The 18,998-nt window shown below is 38.2% G+C and overlaps 1 protein-coding gene across 1 annotated transcript in view; it reads right to left on the bottom strand.

Moving 5' to 3' along the window:
- The window catches only part of LOC110054137 (unconventional myosin-X-like), a 40,416-nt gene extending 25,720 nt beyond the window's left edge, over positions 1 to 14,696 (bottom strand). Inside the window, exons 1-19 of the mRNA XM_089284320.1 lie at positions 14,263 to 14,696; positions 14,054 to 14,152; positions 11,031 to 11,189; positions 10,491 to 10,678; positions 9,891 to 10,016; positions 8,574 to 8,698; positions 7,501 to 7,514; positions 6,696 to 6,780; positions 5,856 to 5,959; positions 5,285 to 5,414; positions 4,379 to 4,497; positions 3,847 to 3,993; positions 3,163 to 3,263; positions 1,869 to 1,935; positions 1,574 to 1,666; positions 1,103 to 1,171; positions 929 to 966; positions 644 to 688; positions 113 to 218 (exon numbers count right to left, since the gene is read on the bottom strand). Of these exons, the coding sequence (XP_089140446.1) occupies positions 113 to 218; positions 644 to 688; positions 929 to 966; positions 1,103 to 1,171; positions 1,574 to 1,666; positions 1,869 to 1,935; positions 3,163 to 3,263; positions 3,847 to 3,993; positions 4,379 to 4,497; positions 5,285 to 5,414; positions 5,856 to 5,959; positions 6,696 to 6,780; positions 7,501 to 7,514; positions 8,574 to 8,698; positions 9,891 to 10,016; positions 10,491 to 10,678; positions 11,031 to 11,189; positions 14,054 to 14,152; positions 14,263 to 14,283 (1,836 nt within the window). The 5' untranslated portion in view covers positions 14,284 to 14,696. The remainder of the gene's footprint in view (positions 1 to 112; positions 219 to 643; positions 689 to 928; positions 967 to 1,102; positions 1,172 to 1,573; positions 1,667 to 1,868; positions 1,936 to 3,162; positions 3,264 to 3,846; positions 3,994 to 4,378; positions 4,498 to 5,284; positions 5,415 to 5,855; positions 5,960 to 6,695; positions 6,781 to 7,500; positions 7,515 to 8,573; positions 8,699 to 9,890; positions 10,017 to 10,490; positions 10,679 to 11,030; positions 11,190 to 14,053; positions 14,153 to 14,262) is intronic.
- Between the last annotated feature and the right edge of the window lie 4,302 nt (positions 14,697 to 18,998).

Genomic DNA, 18,998 nt, shown 5'->3' with positions numbered 1-18,998 from the left:
AACAACACTAAAGAACACACGTCGCCAGCACAACATGGACAACTCAATTATCACTTGATAATATAACTGAATTATTAGCTATCTACACTACTACACAACACCGAGAGCACACCTTAAATTGAGAGCTAACAGTTGGTCTTTTCCTTGAAGACTTCTTTGTTCCTGCTGCTGGCACCGAGGGCTTCAGGTGTTCAACTATGTCGTAAATAAAATCAGACCTACAACAAATAACCCAATTTGGTTATAATGAACGTTCACGAAGTATGACTAAGTCCCGGGCTAAGTGCACGCAAGTTCACGCTGGATGCTAAAGGATACACAAACAGCAAACATTAAATCACTGTTGGCCAATCAAAAAATACCAAATAGCGCCGAACCTCCACTAACAGCCACCTCTCTAAAACGGCCACTTTCCTCTGTCCCCAAGGTGGCCGTTGTGGAGAGGTTCGTTTACTCATTGGCACCAAGCGTTAATCTCGTCACTTTCATTTAGATGTTATGTTTCCCGAAAAGGACATTAAGCTCGCTGATACAGATTGAGAGCTTAAGAAAAGAAAGCGCTTTTCAGAAGAATGTCCATTTTCCCGAACCATAAGGCTGGCAACTGGCCTCTGAACATACTAAAATTGTCAGATTGTCTTACCTGCTTTCCATCAGCACATTAAGAATCTCATCACGAAAAGCATCTCTGTGAAAATAAGCAAAAAAATAAACGAAAAATCATTCAAAGAACTAAGCCAGATTTCAGTTTTTGTTTTTGGTTTTGTTTGTTTGTTCCTAGGCCTCAATATTTCGCCTCAGTCAATCGGTTTCGGGTCGGATACGTCACCGAAATCAATTGTCTGTTAAGGTCTGGGAGAAAGCCGTACAGGAACTAGGCGAGCGAAAAACGGTGTTTTCATTTTCCACTGGACAACACAAACGTCACCTGTTTTTCTCCAGAAAACCTTTGGTGCTGTAATAGACCTGCAAAGTGAGAAATTAAGGGTTATCGAGATATACAGTATGCTAACGTTTAAAAGGACAAAATCATCACTGGTAATGGGTCGGTAATGAAATGCAGCACAGAAAAAAATTTAAAAAAACAGCATTTCCGTTTTACCTCTCCAGCATAATGCTTGATGCCAAATTTTGTGTTTGCAACACGCGGTTTAATATAAAACGTATTTCCCTGTTAAGAAAAAAAAAATTTCCTGTATTAAAATAACAATTTGCAATATCTGTGTTTTGTTACATAGCCCGGCAGCTGCCTGACGATGAATTCCTGGCCATGAGATCGATGGGAGTACATATGTTGTCAAGTATTCCCAGTATAGTGGCTGCATTGCAATGCGAACCCCTAAAGAATGTTTACGACGCTGCTTCCAGTATACATAATATTTGCCAAGTAATCTTTCGTATTCTCCCTGTCCTCGGGGGAAGATGAGAATAGAGGGGCAGTAAGTGTGTTCCCGGGGCATTTCTTGTTCTCCTAAACTTCTACTTGGATGTGTTTCTCTAACGCAATAGACTCGCAGAAAATGTTCTCTATTTATTATTAAAACTTGACGCTGTCACAAGCAAGAAGCCAAACCTCATGACTTGAATGTAATTTGTCCAGCATGGATTCGTCAGTTCCTTTAGGAAAGTTGCTCTCTTCATCAATCAATGCCAGCACACCAAGTTTCTATCAAATGTTCAAAAATAACAAATTTAATCATCTTGTTTGATTATGTGTTAGTCTCCTTCTCAGCCGTTATTAGGGTCGTCACGCAACTTCAGGGGAGAAGCATTGCGTGAGGACCCAAATAACGGATGCGAAGGAGACTAAATATGTGTTGGAGCGAAACTATTTGGGAAACTCTCTTAATAAGTACTGTACTACTCACTTTTTCAATGAGATCCAGACATTCTCCATTGTCCACCCAGTCAATGTCTGCCCACTCCAACCCCTCCCTAAATACAAAAGAGAACGGTTCCATAACCTTATGTCTTAATAATCAGCGAATTGATTATATTCCTAACGCCACAAGATTAAACTAGTGGAGAGGTTTAAGACATGAATGATCTATCAGTTCTTTACTAACTGAACGTAATAATACGGGTACATATTCTATTGTAATGTAAGCGAAAGAACCAATTAAGCTTACTTTAATTTTGATGAAAAATTAGAGACCATAGGCATTTGAAAAATTAAAATCTAAGAATGAGGGTTGAACTACAGTTTTTATCTATTAAGAACCGATTCGAATATCAGAGTGCTGTCTGAAGGATGTCAAAACTAATCTTAAAACTTTGTCAAGTTTTAAAGTTATAAAGAGTGTGGTTTTCAGTTGAGTATCGTAAAACCAAAACTTAAGTAATCACTCTAGCCAATCACAAAGGACACACAATCCAATGAACCAATCAAAACTCGAAGTAATTACATGTAGCCGGCACAAAGCGCGGGAAAACGTGTGCAAGTGAAGCATGATTAGGTTTGGTTTTACTTCTGATTGGATGAAAAAGTGGCGCGAGTTTCTTAAGCCAATCGTGTAGGGTAGTAAGTGCAAAACCAATTATTTTTCGACACTCAAATGAAAACCGCGCTAATGTTGATGTTTATAACAAGTACAAGTGTGTTTCACTCAAAATGGGTAAGAAAAGCCACGTGGTTCATCACTGTCAATAAATACTAACTCCAGTTAAATCTGTATCAGAGCTACAAGTATTGTTAGTAACAGTTGTTCTTTCTGGAGTAGAGGTTAGTCCTGAACATTTGGCCAGTAGCCGTTCAAACTCGTGTGCTAACAGACACTGTGAGAGTAAAGTGTCTTTCCCAAGGACACTGAACTACGTAATAAATCTAGAGCCCAGGCCCAGGTTTTTAGAAAGGTGGATAAGGCTATCCACCACGCCCCAGTTGTTCAAAGGCTGGATAACGCTATCCACCGGATAAATCATTATCCAGTGGATAAGTGTTAACAAAACAAACCACGCTATCCACTGGATGGCAATTCATCCTGTGGATAGCATTATCCACCTTTCGAACAACCCGCGCCAGATGAATCACTATCCAACTGGATAGCGTGGTCAACAAAGTTTGCTAACACTTATCCACTGGATAGTGATTTATCCAGTGGATAGCGTTATCCAGCCTTTGAACAACTGGGGCCAGTACACTCACCGTTCAAATTAAATTACCTGTTGTATTCGTGTTGCTCCAGTGAAAAGATATGTTTGTTGAAATACTGTTGGAGCTTCTCATTGGCATAGTTGATGTTGAACTGCTCAAACCTGTTAACCTGGTTATTCAAATGAACAAACAAGTTACAGTCGAACCTTTACTAACGACCACCTCTCTACAACAGCCACCTCTCTACAATGACCTCTTTTTTGTCTCGGCGGACAGTCCATACATTCACTCTTATTTTAAACTCTCTACAATGGTCACCTCTCCACAACGGCAATTTCCACGTAAGCGTGACTCGCAACGGCCAAAATAACCTCTCGACAACAGCCAGTTGATCAATAACTGACGAACGGTGTAAACAAAACCCCATTTTTATCATAAAAGGTCACGAAAATTTGATCGATATCGTGCATTATTTGTCTCTGTTTCTATTTTATCCATATATTTTGTTTGTGTTACGTATCTACATGCTACAATAAGCATTTTATAACGATAAAAATGTTGCACCCCCAAAAATAAAGGTGTCACATTACACGACTTCCTCCGATAACGGCCTCCTCTCTCCAACGGCCACTTTCCTCTGTCCCAAGGTGGCCGTTGTGGGGAGGTTAGACTGTAATTTAAAAATTAACATAACACCGCCTTTTACAAATAAAGATATGTGCTAAAAACCAACTCAAAGCCGAATAACTCACATCAAAGTTCTCAAATCCAAAAATGTCAAGAACACCAATAGAGGAGAAGCTATTGTTGCCCTTGATTCTCTGGTTGATCTTGTTGATGAGCCATTTAAATGTGCAAGCATAAAGATTCATGGCCATTGAATCCCTGGAATCCAGTGCCTGTAAAAAGTATTACTTACAGTGTAAAATAACTAGTTAAGAGTGTAACAACTAAGAAAGAGAAAGAGTAACTTAACCAGTATGGTAGTATTGTTTCATCTTTTAGCTTCTTGGTTTATGTTTGATTTCAGTGTGTACATTAGAAGGTAAATTTCTGTGCAAAAAGAATTTCTACACGCTGAATTTTGAACTTTTGTTGATGTGCATGTATCAACCCCCATTGTGCATGTCCACACATAATGTCAACACCAACGAATACCACTTGCTCCTGTCCATCAACAACTGTGTGGCAATTGCCTCATTTAAGACACTGACTTAAATGGGAATACTTGGTTTACAATTATAGGTCTGCAATGCATACAGAGAGAGATTAATATTACTGCACCTGTTCTACAGATAGAGGTGACTGGATTTCTTCTCCTCTGAGGATCATTGACTTCTGGGTCAAAGCATCAGTCAGCTCATAGATGTCCACACGAAGAAGATTTGCAACATTCTCCAACACTGGCCACAAAAAATGAACTCCCATTAGAAGAAAGTGTTTTTTACAAACTACATGCACACCAGCAAGCAGCAGTTTAAAGAAATAATCTACTGTACATGTATTTAACATTTAGTAACTCAATGAAGTGTTTAGTAACTCAATGAAGTGTTTAGTAACTCAATGAAGAGTTAGCACATGGCATTTGAACCAGCACTAAAATTAATTATCCTTATGTGTCATTAAATCTCTTCCATAAAATTTCTGTAAGTTGGCTTGTTTGGTCATCATCAGGATGTTTTTCTTGTGGAGCTCTTGAAATCCTTTAGTTTCATGGCCTGCAGACATTTAATAACCTATTCCATTTCCCCTGTCTTTACGCTCACACATTGATGTACGCTTTGATGCATTTGTTAGGATTTCTAGATGCTGAGATTAGCCATGTATTTCTCCATCCCTTGCTAATTTTTTACCATCTAAAATTCCATGGTCACAAGTACATCACTCTTGCCTTGTTCCATTGCAAGCACAACCCTCCATCCATGCGCAGCTAAATAAAGGAATTGTGCCCTATTAAAGAGCTAACCATTCCCTAGCCTAGTCAGCCCTAATTTAAGCTAACCAAAATGCTACTCAGGCTACTCAAGTGCTGTTCAGGCTAACCAAAGTGATGTTTAGGCTAACTGGTGAACATTATTTTTAGAGTGGTGCGATTCCTGTGTTTAGCCACTTGTCTCCATCCTGCCTTCACACAGAATGGAACAGAATGAACACAGAGGAGGAAAGCATCAGCTTCTGTTTCTTACATACCACTTTTTTCTGCAACTTGAGCACCGCCTGCAGCCATAAAATTAACATTTCCAAGTTGCAGGACACCAGCAATGACCTGAAGGACATCGGCAATTTCTTCCTCTGTGAAACACATCACCTTCATAGCATTCTGGCGAGTACAATAGTAATGGATTACTACTATGGTTGAGATTATCAAGGACTGTGTTCCAGCTTTAGCCTCAGCTGAAAACATTGTTAGTTAAACACCAACAAGCTGATTTTTACACATGCAACAATTCCTGCACTATAGAGTTTCTAAACTGATAACTTGTCTGAGTGTAATTTGAGTACACTGGTCATTAAAAACAGACAAAGTAAAGCAATAAATGGAGTAGATACTTACTGGAAACAAACCAGTGCCAAAATAGTTTATTAATTAAGTAACAGTGGATGCAAGCATAAGATGTCTTTATCATTCATCTCAACACAATGAACTTCTTAATATTAATAAATCATAAATGTTAAATCACTGTCTATCTTTGAAACCGCCACCAATTTGTTCAATTGTCATCTCACTTCTACTCATTACAATTTTTTAAAGTTGGCATACCATAACATTGTTGAAATCTTCCTTGTCATTGATTGATGGGTCTCCATAGCAACCACTCTGCTTAAGATAGTGATACTTTTCTGGCGAATTCAGGAGTAGCACACCTGCATAGAATGATCCAATCAAAAGTGAGTATCAACTGTCCACCCATATCCCTGTGTTCTACTCTACCTGTACCATTGGCCATGGCATAAGCATGTCAAAGTCTTATTTAATTATCGTTTCTTAGGTTCACACAGTACATGTAACTTACTGGTTTTAGGGAAAAAAGCAACAAGCCAAAGACTTAGGAATATGCAATTGTGACAATTGTTGGACCAACGGGTGGATATACATTTAGAAGGGATGAATTGGGTGGCTAGCCACCCCCATTTTGGAGAAGCACAACACAAAAAAAAATTTAAGACTGTGAATTTAATATGATAGAAAGATCGAACACACTGGACATGAACAGTTACCTCATGGTAATTTCTACTGTGACATAGATAGTAGTTCTGGTGGAACCCCACGGTACCAGCCAACACCCCCCCCCCCCCCCTCCCCCTCTTGAAAATTCCTGTATCTGCCCCTGTGACCCAACATCAGTTGCTGGGCTGAGTTTGTTGCTGATTTTCCCTCTAGCTCAGAGGATTTTTCTCCAGGTTTCCCAGTATTCCTCCCCGAAAAAGACCTAAACTTCTAAATTCCAATTTGATCTAGAAACAACTTGCATGATTAGCCACTCCACTGAAGTGGCAATGCTAATTCCTATTCGTGTCCATTCTATTTTATTCAAAGTAACTAATCGACATGGATCAAAACTGGCAAAATTGTAAAGAAACCATATGTTCATTCACGTACTCCGTTGGTCTTCAGAAGCTCCAGCCAGGAGAGAATAAAAAATATGATAATTCCTTTCTCCTGGATTTTGTCTGACCACACGATTCTACAGAAAACAAGCAATGCATAGACAGTGTACTTTCAGTTCCAAGCTAAAAATATCAAATCTCCTAACATTATAAATAATACTGTAGAGTATATAGTTTATATTACATCAGTTGTAAAAAGTGTGAGTAAGAATTATATTAATATTGTAATAACAAATGATAATAAAATATAAAAATATTGCATCAGCTCAGTCTTCCTAAAGATTAAAATTCATCAATTGAAGGGGTGTGTCGAATAAAGCCCTAGGTGACTTTTGGGAAACATTGGGGTAACCAGCATTGAAATACCTGCCAGCAATTTATACTCTTGTCTTCATTACTGTCTAAAAAGAACTAGTAGTAATTACTAGTTCTTTTGAGACAATAGCTAAAACCAGAGTAAACAGTGAAAATAGCTGCTAGGTATTTCAATCCTGGCTGCTCATAATTTTCCAAAAGTCACTTAGGGCTTTATTCCATGCACCCCTTCAACTGGAGATAAATCTTATCTCAAAGACAAGTATTGCCCAGTTGATGATTTTCTTTATTTTCACTACAATTTAATACTAATTGTTAAATAATTAATTAAAAATATCTCAGTGTCAAATTGATATATAATTTCAACTAAGGAATAGAAATAATTAAAATTAAATTTAGCAAGAACAAGTCAGTGGTAAATATAACAAATTTTGACAGCATAACGTCAATTAAAGTCAATGAAGAGTAATTATAGATATTACCTTCTCAAGGAGGACTGTTTTTCAGATATAAATCAGGTGAACAAGTTAAGGTCTGAACAAACAGAAAATGCAGAGATTTTCATCATACTTAGCTTCACTCAAAGCCCTTGTGTTTTTAAGGCAACTGTTTAAAGTGCTGCTGTGACCAAAAATCAATTCTGCTTTTTCTTTGTATTTCAAAACTGTATTACTGAACCACTAAGTGACCGAAGTTTTAAGCCTTCATTTCAAAAAGACAGTTGTTTATTTTGACTGAAATTTTCCTAATTAATGGTCCGCCATTACTAACTTTAAAATCTTGAGAGAGCTGGATCAAGGATAAGATGACGTCAAAGACTCACTAGTTTAAAAATGCAATGCATGTGCACACACCTAAATTAATACATGTATGCAGCATGGAAGTTTTGAACTTTCAGACCTTTTAACTCGTGTTTTGCACGTACAATAAGCTGCATTTACACACTGCAATTTTAAGCTAGTGAGTCTTTGACGTCATCTTATCCTCGATCCAACCCTCTGACATCCAATCGGTCAGCCTTAAATGTGAAATGGCCGACCGTGAAATCCTAAACTTGCACTCAAAGAAAACAGCCTTTGGATAAAATTTGAAGCTCAAGATTTTGCCAGTCAGGTGTCAAACAAAGACACTTTTAAAATCTGAAGGAAAAAGGGATCATAGTAGCACTTTAATTAAGCCTGTTATTTACTGCTCTCTTCCTCAGCAATACATTCATCAAAAAATTCAATTCAATCAAAAGAGAGAGGACTACATATAATTATTAGAAAATTATTAGAAAACTAAGATTAGTTTTCTTTGGGAAAACTGTAGTTCAATTTCCAAGTTTTTAGCAGGAGATGTCACACAGCTGTACAAATCCATATAGAAATGTAACTATAGAACACATCATTCAAGAACATTTTGATCCATTTCTTGAGATGTACATTAAACTAATCTTGTTCTTGTTCTTTTTGAAATGCAAGATGTTCAGTGTAAAAGAACCTGGCATTAATCAGCAAAAAATGCGTTGTATATACATTGTGCTCATCATATGTCAATATATATAAGAGGATACAGTCTTGAATTTTGCCTCCATCCATTCGTCCCTTGGAGTTAAACTGCAAGTGAATGAACTTCCCAAATCTACTGGAGTTGTTGTTATAAACGGTCTTTGCATTACCAAAGGCTTCCATGATCGGGCTAAACAAAAAACAAAAAGAAGGTCAGACTCTATGCTACTAACAATGTACATGTACATCACAAATTATTCAAAAACCTAATCCCCAGGACATGGTAGGGTCCAAAACCCAATCTTTGTCAGGAGTTACAGGGGTGGATCTAGGGGGAGGGTGCAGGGGTGCAACCCCCCCCCCCCCTCCCTTCTGAGATGAATTTCTGACAGACTGGTATTCTTCAAAACATTTAACCATGTGGTTTATTGGTCTTATGTCATTCCTTAGTGGTCCACCCCCTCCTAAGAAAAATCCTGGATCTGTCCCTGATTTAGACATTGTACATAATTAAACATCATCATGTGCCAACTGATTTCTCTAATATATATCCAAGTTGTACTCCCTTGGCCAACTACATACAGTGTAGGTACTACATGTATGTCTGTAGTAGAGAAACATGTACAATGTAGAAGTCATGTTGAAAACTGAAGACACTCTAGATCTGGGTTCAATTATTAAGTTACAGTGTAACCTCCCTTACCATCACCTCATTATTACAGCCACTTTATTCTGGCCCAAACAAAAGCTCAGCTAGGCGTTCTCTAATTTAGTAACACGGCCAGATTTGTTTGGCCCGTTGGTGATCAGATCAACAGGGTTCCACTGTACTTAAGATTTCTCATTATTTTAAAAGGTTTGACTGTCTGCATCAACATCAAGAATTTGCAAACAGGAATTTGGGCGTGATGCTCAATGAGTTTGCCTTTGAATTCTAAAGGTCTCTGACGAGTCTCTTTGCCGAGACGAAACGCCGTGTCAGACTAGCCACGAACATTTCACAAGTATTTGACAATTGTTTGCTTTTGTATAAATTTAACTTGTGAATGTATGGTTGAGAATCCTTCTGTGATAGTGGGCCAGACTGTCAACATCAAGAATTTGCAAACGGGACTTTGGGCGTGATGCTCAATGAGTTTGCCTATGAATTCTTAAGGTCTCTGAAGAGTGTCTTCGCTGAGATGAAATGCCAAGTCAGACTAGCCACGAACATTTCAGTGACAAGTATTTGACAACTGTTCGCTTTTGTATAAAAGGTTTGTTAACATCAATATAAAGCTTGTCATTGACAAGTCGTGTGGTACTAAACAACAACTAGTTCATGACAAGAATCGCATGAACTGTACTATCTACTATTAACTAAATGAAAAGCCTCGGATTACCTGCTCTGTAGGATAGCGTCGTCTACATTTGGAGTGTTCTCCAATTCTCCTGTCCCTCGGCTGACATCTGATAAATACTTCAAAATAAACTTTGTGGACTCTGTCTTACCAGCACCTGATTCACCACTGTGTAGAAAGAAATGTCAATAGTAATGCCAAGGTCTAAGTTTCTGAATGGATACTGCATGTCCAGCACTCTCAGGAAGATACAGTGCAGTGTCTCCACCCCCGCCCCCCAATTTTGGATTATAGTTCTTGAATAAGCTAAGGAAGATACAATAACATGTACAGTGGAATCCTAATTTCTCAAACCCTAGGAGGTTCCAAAAACATCTGGATTCCACCATACATATACTAAAAGCCACTGACAGGTTCTAATGATGGGGTCATATCTTTTTGAGGAATATGTGATGAGAACTTAGGAGCTGGGAGGTCGAGACACATGAAAGTGGCTATCAGCTATTAAATAAATATAATTAACAAATGAGGAGGAAGTCCTGCCTAGGTAACATTATAGCAATTAACATGGTTTTATATACCAGTAAAGCTAAAAAGAGGTGATAACGATGAAAATTACTAAATAGTGCTTTTATAATGTACCTTATGAGTACACACTGACTTTCACCCTTTTTCCACATGGAATAGTAACACTCATTGGCAATAGCATACACATGGGGTGGTAGTTCACCAATATGCTTCTCTCTGTACGACGCCATTACTGATCTCTCATAAAGCCCTTCAACCACGTAATAAGGGTTTATTGCACACAATATTGATCCAATGTAGGTCTGATAAAAGTCAAAAAAAGTAACTTTTTATTTACTTTAGAAATCTTATACAATCAACACATAGATCTGACAAATAAACAACAAACACAAAATCAGTCCTTTAGAAAATAACAATAATTATTATATTAAGTAAATAATGGCTTATCTCAGGAACCACACAACTACATGTATATTATTATCTGATTTTTGACTGCTCAGCCTCTGGTCCTTCTCATCTTCCAAGTAAATTTTGTGCAATTTGCAGAACACTATAATTTAATTTCACAATTTCACCACATTATTGACAATAATTGATATCCTGACAATTTAAACTTATTGATCACCTCCAGGCCTGGAGGAGTCAGTCACTTACATATATCTTGTCACTCTTGTATCTAAGATGTAGATTGTGAAGAATAGCGGCATCATGGAGGTCACCTAAGTTGGCCATATCATCCACTCCATCCACGCTTGTTTGATGCATGGGAGTGACATTCTGTCTGTTGAGTGCCTCTTTGGCAATGTTGTAAGTCTGTGGCGTTAATAATTTAACAAAATTAATGGTAAGACCTTTCCTGCATTCCACTTTATGAGTACAACCAATAGTACCAGAACGAGGTTGGGGTGGACAATTTCACACATTTGTTGTATTTTTGTCAACCTTTACCTCGACTCTGCATCATTGTTTGTTTTATGATAACTGCAGAAATCCTTGTGCGCTCATTGGCTAATTTTCATTGCCAATAAGCGGACAGACACGTGTATTAATAATGTATGTGATGCATCAATGAGCGAGAGCAGACAATTTCACGATTTGTTATTGTAAAAAATAAACTGGCGTCACTCAGGTTTTCATGCGTCTATCCTGTTATTGACAATAAATTTCGTCATACCATTGTCAAAGTAGTCTGTGGATCCGCAGACTACTTTAACAATGTTATGACAAAATTCATGCTCGAAAAGAGTAATTAAATGTTTTAACCTCTCCTCCTCACAGCACAACTTTCATAACCAAATATTTCTGCTAAAAACACATATCAATATTTTTTTATGGTAGTTTGTGGAATTGTAAATTGTATTCCAGTTGAACTAAGTTGCTTTAATGCTCAAAATTCTCAGAACTAAATATTTTTTTTATTTCCAATTGAAAGCGATTTCTTGAACTTTGAAGGGAAACAAGATTCCGTTCAAGGCATAGTAGGGGTTTTCAAGATCTATCTAATATCTAACAATTACAGGACAATACATGTAGATTCCCATCTTGTCCCGAGATACATGTATCTGACGTAAAAATAGGGTGAAATACTACGATTATCAGTTGAGTAAGGCAGGACGAAAGTTTGGTCACCAAGTTTTAACGTAAAAATCATGTTGTTGTCACGGGCAACTTACCTCGTTTCCGTTGGTAACAATATCAGCAGCCGTTGGTCACCTGTCGCGTCGCCTACAATTTCGTGCGCTTTGCTGCCAATTGACGTCAAAGGCGGACAAGTTGCCAATGGATACGGAGCCAGTTGCTCGTGACAACAAAACGATTTTTATGTTAAAACTTGGTGACCAAACTTTCGTCCCGCCTTACTCAACTGATAATCGTAGTAAATCCAAGAGAAACAACTTTTACTCAGAATTATTAGGAGTTTTGAGAAGTCCATGGTTTGAGAAATCGGGATTCAACTGTACAGTACAGTGTACATCCTATCCAATGATTACTTTTCATTTTTTCTCTGATGACCCGTTTGCTTCCTAATAAATGTTATTAGAATTATATGAAGAAATACACATAAGAAGTTGATCAATCTTGGAAAATTATCCTGTTTGCTTCCTAATAAATGTTATTAGAATTATATGAAGAAATACACATAAGAAGTTGATCAATCTTGGAAAATTATCCTAAAAGGGTTTTAAAAGCTCTGTAACTGAGGTCTGCAGGGACGGCAAATTGTGTCACTTTCCACTGTGTTTGAACAAAGTTATATCACAATGAGCTACAGTTGATTACTTCCGTCCCAGTTAAAACTGTGCATTGTCAAACCAATTCATTCTTGACACATTTTTTGACAGGCCTTCTTTCTTTGTGGAAATTGAGCTCTAAAGGATAGGAAAACTTTTCGGTTGCCAACCTTATCATAAGCAAGTCTGGATGTGAATTACTTATATTGGATCTTTCCATACCCAAATTCACAATCAGCCAATCACAAGCCATGAGCCACATCTACTGTCCTGATATCTTGCGATATTGTGTCACTGATCTTTTATGGCTAAGATAAAATGCTCACTTGGATGAATTTGGGTATGGTAAACACCAAATCGTACCTAGTTTTTTGCTATGCTTCAGCCTATCAGGCTCATTTTGTCTCACCACAGGTATTTTCACTTTATTACGTCTCACCAAAATACAAACTACGGCTTGACCAAACTTGCCTGATGTGCTACCAAAGTGTACCAAAAAGGTATCATTTAGGGTGCATTTCTTTAAGAAAATCCAAGATTGGATTCTTAAATCCAAAAACGGATTTTGCGTTTCTTTACTAAACAGATTAATCCAAGATCATGGTGCATCAAAGGAACCCAAGAATCCTTGCCCATTTTCGGATTTAAGAATCCAATCTTGGATTTTCTTAAAGAAACACACCCTTAGGTATAAATGCTGAACACTGAAAACAAATTAAGCTTAAATTATTGAACAAAACAAACTATTATAAGTTCCACACATATCCTGCAAAGAGAGAACCAAAGTTAACCTGATAGTCAAGTTATTAAAATATTTTTATATGATAATAATTATTAATATAATACATTTGTTGAATTTATTATTATTGCTGAATTATCTGAGTCTGATCTAAATCACATCGAGATATGTCTCACACTTTAACAAGGTGTTCGATAGTCAAATATGTCAATAACGAAATAGCCTGTTAAAATCGCCACGAAACGGGAGTCAGCTCCCTTTTGTTTCATACATAAATTTAAATAACAAATAACACTGAAACAGAAATACAAAAGATTACTTATTGAAACAGCAAAATTTCTAATCCTCTTAGTACGCTTACTCAAAATTATGGGTCAAACATTTCTAGAGGGCAACTTGATATTATTCGAATTTACGTCTGAATTGCATAAACAATGACATAAGTTAACCAAGAGATAAAGATGTAATTAGTAATAATTACTCATATCGGCATAAAATAAATTGTAAACAAACCCAAAGATACAGGCAACTTCCTACATGTAAATTAAGAGTTCATATTGGCTTTAAGATAGTCTGATTACCATGAAAGGTCATAAAATACTTACAACAGTAAGCTTACAAACTCGCACAGGCAGCGGGGAGGCGCGTAAAACAAGCTAACTCGCATCGCCACTGTCGTTTAATGTTGTTCTTATTTATAAGCCTACCTTATCATACTCGGTATGAAAAGTAACTTGTCCTCCTTTCGACTCTGTTACCGTGGCAGGGACCCAATCTTTTCCCTCGAGAAGCCACACACGAGATCCCTAGAAAACAAAGAAATTCTAAAGTTTCATTCCGACACATTCGACCGCAAAAGGGTGACAGTCATTTTCGCACAATTAAGGGACATCAGTAAACAACAAAATAAACCTACCACTTCGTGAAATGACTCCATTGCTAAATTATTGATTCACCAACCGGCGTGTTCACACAACATCACAAAATCGGCATCATATCTGACCGGTGAAAATAAACTGGTGAAAACACTTCCGAAAGATTGAGATCGCAGTTCGCCTTGTTCGATCGCGCTCTCTTTTCCAGATCGCGGGCTCAAGCTGTCACAATACGGAAGCCGGTTCGGAAGGGAGGGGGACTTGTGGGACGAATTTGCGTTCTTTGAAAGGAAACAATTCAAACGTAGATCGTATTCAGGAAAATCTGATCTATAGTCTTACACGCGAATAAAACATGTTCTCTGCTCGCTTTCAAAAACTAGGAACGGGACAAAGTGTGGCAGTTCAAAACCAAGGACAAAAATATCTCAGAAAACATCCCTTTCGACCTTTACTGAGTGACGTGACGTGTTTTGTTGGGGGTAGTCCAATAAATCTATTTTGTTGTCACTTGTCTGTTGGTTTGTGAACGGGAAAGACAGCAGAGCTGCGAACGACAGTAGAGCTGCAAACGGAAGTTCCACAAGGCTTGGTCGAAAATATTCTATGCATCTGATCCTGTTCTGTCAGGCGATAAGATTTTCAGCTATTTCACGGCCTGATAATCAGCTCAGTGGTCAGTCACGTATTGCTACTATCAGAGGATGTCGTGGGTGGGGATCCACGTATTCTTAATAGATTAGATCTTCAGTTTTTTGCCGTTGATTACGTTTAGTTGGTGTAAAGACGGAACCCTCGTTACGGACTACAATATTTTTTTTCAAGAATATATTTTATAAGAATATCGAGGCTGAAATTTGCGAAAATTTAAGAACATTTTAAGAATAAACCCGAGGCTGAGATTTTGAATGGAACATAATTTATCAGTCGAAAATTTGTAAATACTAAACAATTATATGTTTTAAACAAAACGGTATAAAATTCGTCCTTTCTCTACACGGCAAAACTAGCCAAAAAGCAGCAAAAACAGCACTAGCCGTAAGTTCGATGCTAATAAAATTTTGCAAGAAGTTCAGTGTGCGTGACACGCTTAACTTAACTGCCTGCAGGCTGGCTCCAAAACTACTTCAACACCACTGCGGCAGACACCAAATACATTTCAAACAGAAATGTCATACGCTATAATCTAAGAATATTCGCAAGAATATTTTCAGCCTAAAATTGGCATTTAATAAGAATATTCAGCCTTGGCGGGAAAAACAATATTCTTATAAAATATTCGTAAAAAGGGCTGTATCGAGGGGAATGGCCTCCCCCCTGTTCTTTTACGGTTATCACGATACATTCTCGGGCGAGTTTATATAATAATGATTCCTTAAAAAAACACTAATGAACTGTAAAATCAAAGTCATAACAGCACCGATCCCAGTCGCTGCAAGAAAAAAGTGCAACAGCTCAAAAGAGCTCAGGAGCAATAGCAAGTCACTTCTTGTTTTGCGATTTGTTTAGCAGTTTGCCTTTGTAATTAATAACTGATTGGTAGGGGTGGCGAATGGTAAATGCGAGACTTTGTGAAACGACAAGATTAGCGTTTTTCTTTGCTAGCCCGAGACATTTTGATTTCTTCACTTGCGAGACCGAGACTTTCGAAAGTGTTTTGAATGCGAACTCAAGACGTTCAGGTTCTAAGATGTTCTGATGTCATTTAACTTTACTAAAAAAAAAAAAACAAATCGTTACTTCGCGACTTTCTTAGCCTTGAAAAAAATGGAGACTGCGAGACGTACATAACCGCTGAAAAACGAGACTGCGAGACCCGTGAAATTCGGCGAAATTTTTGCGAGACCCATGGTTTTTGAAGGACCATTCGCCACCCCTATTGGTGAAAATAATGTAAAACTTTTGGGGACCAACACTAAATATAGAGATAGCTCCTTAAAAGCAAAAACAAAATGCATGAGATTTTACTCTGGAAACAGTATTGTGCGAGAAAACACCCTTGTCACATGCCAATCCTGTAGACAATGGTTCTATCCCGGGTTCTACGCACTAAACCAAAACACACCGCACACCAGTGCTATCTTTTTCTTCAACGACGGTAACTGAAAGTACATGGTGCGCTGCTCCGCATCGAGTTTGGGAAAAAACCTTCGTCAATAATTACAAAGAAAACAGAATTCTGGGCACGATCAAACAATTTCTGCTTTCAAGATAGTATCAAGTAAAAGGTGAAAAAAAAAACGTTGAAAAAACTGATGAGTGCTCGTACATAACAGGAAATTCCAAAGGACAATTCAGTTCGCGCGATTCGGTTTGATGTGTTATCACACTGGTCAAAATGTTGTGGACTCGCGAGGCGCAGCCGAGTGAGTCCACAACAAACTTTGACCACTGTGAAGACGCATATCGTTGTCGATAAGGGTACAGGCCACGCTAAATCACATTCGATTTGTTTTTCACCACAATATCAACGTTAAAGAAAATGTTCTTTTTTTGTTTCAGAGTGTGACCAAGAGCGTGACACATTGACGCGAGCAGCGTTGTCTGGACTCTTATCGACAACGGCAAATTAGCCAATCAGATTGCGAGATTAGTGGCAATTGTGGTAAAAAGAAAGCTCGAGCTCATAGTCTAATACTGCTAATAAGAGGTCGGGCCGAGAGCAAATTAACCTGCTGCTGAAACATATTGAGTTTATAAGAGGACTCGAAAGTTCGGAATTGTGTATAAGAAAGTGCACAGGGAGGGCAACTAAACAAAGACTTTTACCGTTAGCTGAGGCACATGTGGAGACTAAAGCCTTGTTTCCACTAGCTACGCACGTCATAAGGTACTGCACGGGTTCAACGTACCTGAGAATTGTTAAAAGTTTCAACAGTTAACAGTTAGCTGAGAAAATAACCCGTTTTTTAAACCGATAGCTGAGAAATCAGATCTGCAAAATTCCCTGATAGCTGAGAAATAGCCCGTAATTTTAACTGATAGCGTAGATGTTGGCTGTAGTTTTAAATGATAGCTGAGCTGATTGGACAAAATAATGTTAACACTAAGCTGAGAAAATAATGCGTTTTTAACCGACAGCTGAGAATCGACGTCATTGAGATCTGCAGAATTTCCTCATAGCTCAGCGAGATTAGGCTGTAATTTTAGCTAAAAGCTGAGAAGTCGGCAAAAATTCAACTGATGGTTGAGAATTGATCAAAATTTTAACAGTTAGCTGAGAAGATAACAAAATGTAACAGATAACTGAGATTTCATAAGTGTAAGCACACATAAAATGTTGGATACTTGTGTCCAGGGAGGGTGGCAAAGATGGTGTACCAATCGCGCACCACGCTGAATTTCTCTACTAAATCACGCATCATGGAGAATTTTTTTCCACCAATCCCGCGTCACGTAAAAAGAAGTAAATATATCGGCAATTTTACTTTCTGGACCCCAAAAGCGTTGTTAAAAGAAGAACTTTGCCGATTCAACCACAAAAATGCATTGTCAAATATGTGACCTCTCACGCGAAAACGTTCCTTACGGTATCCGTTCGAACGGCTGAACGCACGGCAAGTGAACTAGCCTGCGAACAGGCTCCCAGCGAGGGCGGAAAAAAAATCTGGTGGGGACGGAAAAAATAATCCGGCGAGCGAAGCGAGCCGTTAAGCGCGAAAAAACGAATTCCGCAAGTTGCGCTCCCCCTTATCACCATTCCGCTCTCGGCTCTCTCCGCTCGCCCTAGACTACACTTGGCTAGTTCGCACTAAACCCATTAACCCAACCGGGAGCCTTTTCCTAGACTACAAGTGAACGGGTAATGTGAATAGCGATAGTCACTTAACTTATTCTAAGATAACTTAATTAAGACCACTTGGTTCTACATGAGTTGATAACCACTGAATATGATTAATGGGTAATGACTCTAAAAACGATTTAAAGAAATGCAAACTGTGGAGGTAAATGTTAGAGATTCAGGAGATGTAAGCTGTGTAGGTATATGTTGGGGATTAATGAGATGTAGGCTGTGTAGGTATATGTAGGGGATTAATGAGATGTATTGCTGTTTAGTTATAAATGGGGAATTAATGAGTTATATGGCGTGTACTCATATGTAGGGGATTAATGAGATGTAAGCTGTGTAGGTATATGTAGGGAGTAATGAGATGTAAGATGTGTAGGTATATGTGGGGAATTAATGAGATGTAGAATGTGTAGGTATATGTGGGGGGTTAATGAGATGTAGGATGTGTAGGTATATGTGGGGGATTAATGAGATGTAGGCTGTGTAGGTATATGTGGGGGATTAATGAGATATAGGATGTGTAGGTATATGTAGGGGATTAATGAGATGTAGGATGTGTAGGTATATGTGGGGGGTTAATGAGATGTAGGATGTGTAGGTATATGTAGGGGAGTAATGAGCCCGTAGGATGTGTAGCCGGCATATGTAGGGGATTAATGAAATGCAGGCTGTGAGGAGATATTGGGGAATATTTAGGGGGATTGTTGAGGAAGAATACTTGATTATATAGCCAGGATGTATTGTTTTAAGGGAGATTAATGTGTATTGCGGTGGAGTTCCGCCCAACCATCCGGGTGGTGTCGCACTTATAAAGCGAAAGAACAAAAGGCTTGGTTGTGAACCAATGAGAAAGCACTGACGTCATAGCCAAACTGGACAAACGAGTTTCTGACACCGGCTTGATTTGATTATTCAAAATGGCGGAAATACCTTAATTTTAGGTTATCATATGCTAATTTGTCAAACATTCTTTATGTGCACGCTTAT

This window comes from Orbicella faveolata, unplaced genomic scaffold (assembly GCF_042242905.1).
Source record: "Orbicella faveolata isolate gen_17 unplaced genomic scaffold, um_ofav_v1 contig_13, whole genome shotgun sequence".
NCBI classification, from domain to species: Eukaryota; Metazoa; Cnidaria; class Anthozoa; order Scleractinia; family Merulinidae; genus Orbicella; species Orbicella faveolata.
Note: the sequence above shows the minus strand (reverse complement) of the source record. Positions and strands in the feature narration are given on the sequence as shown.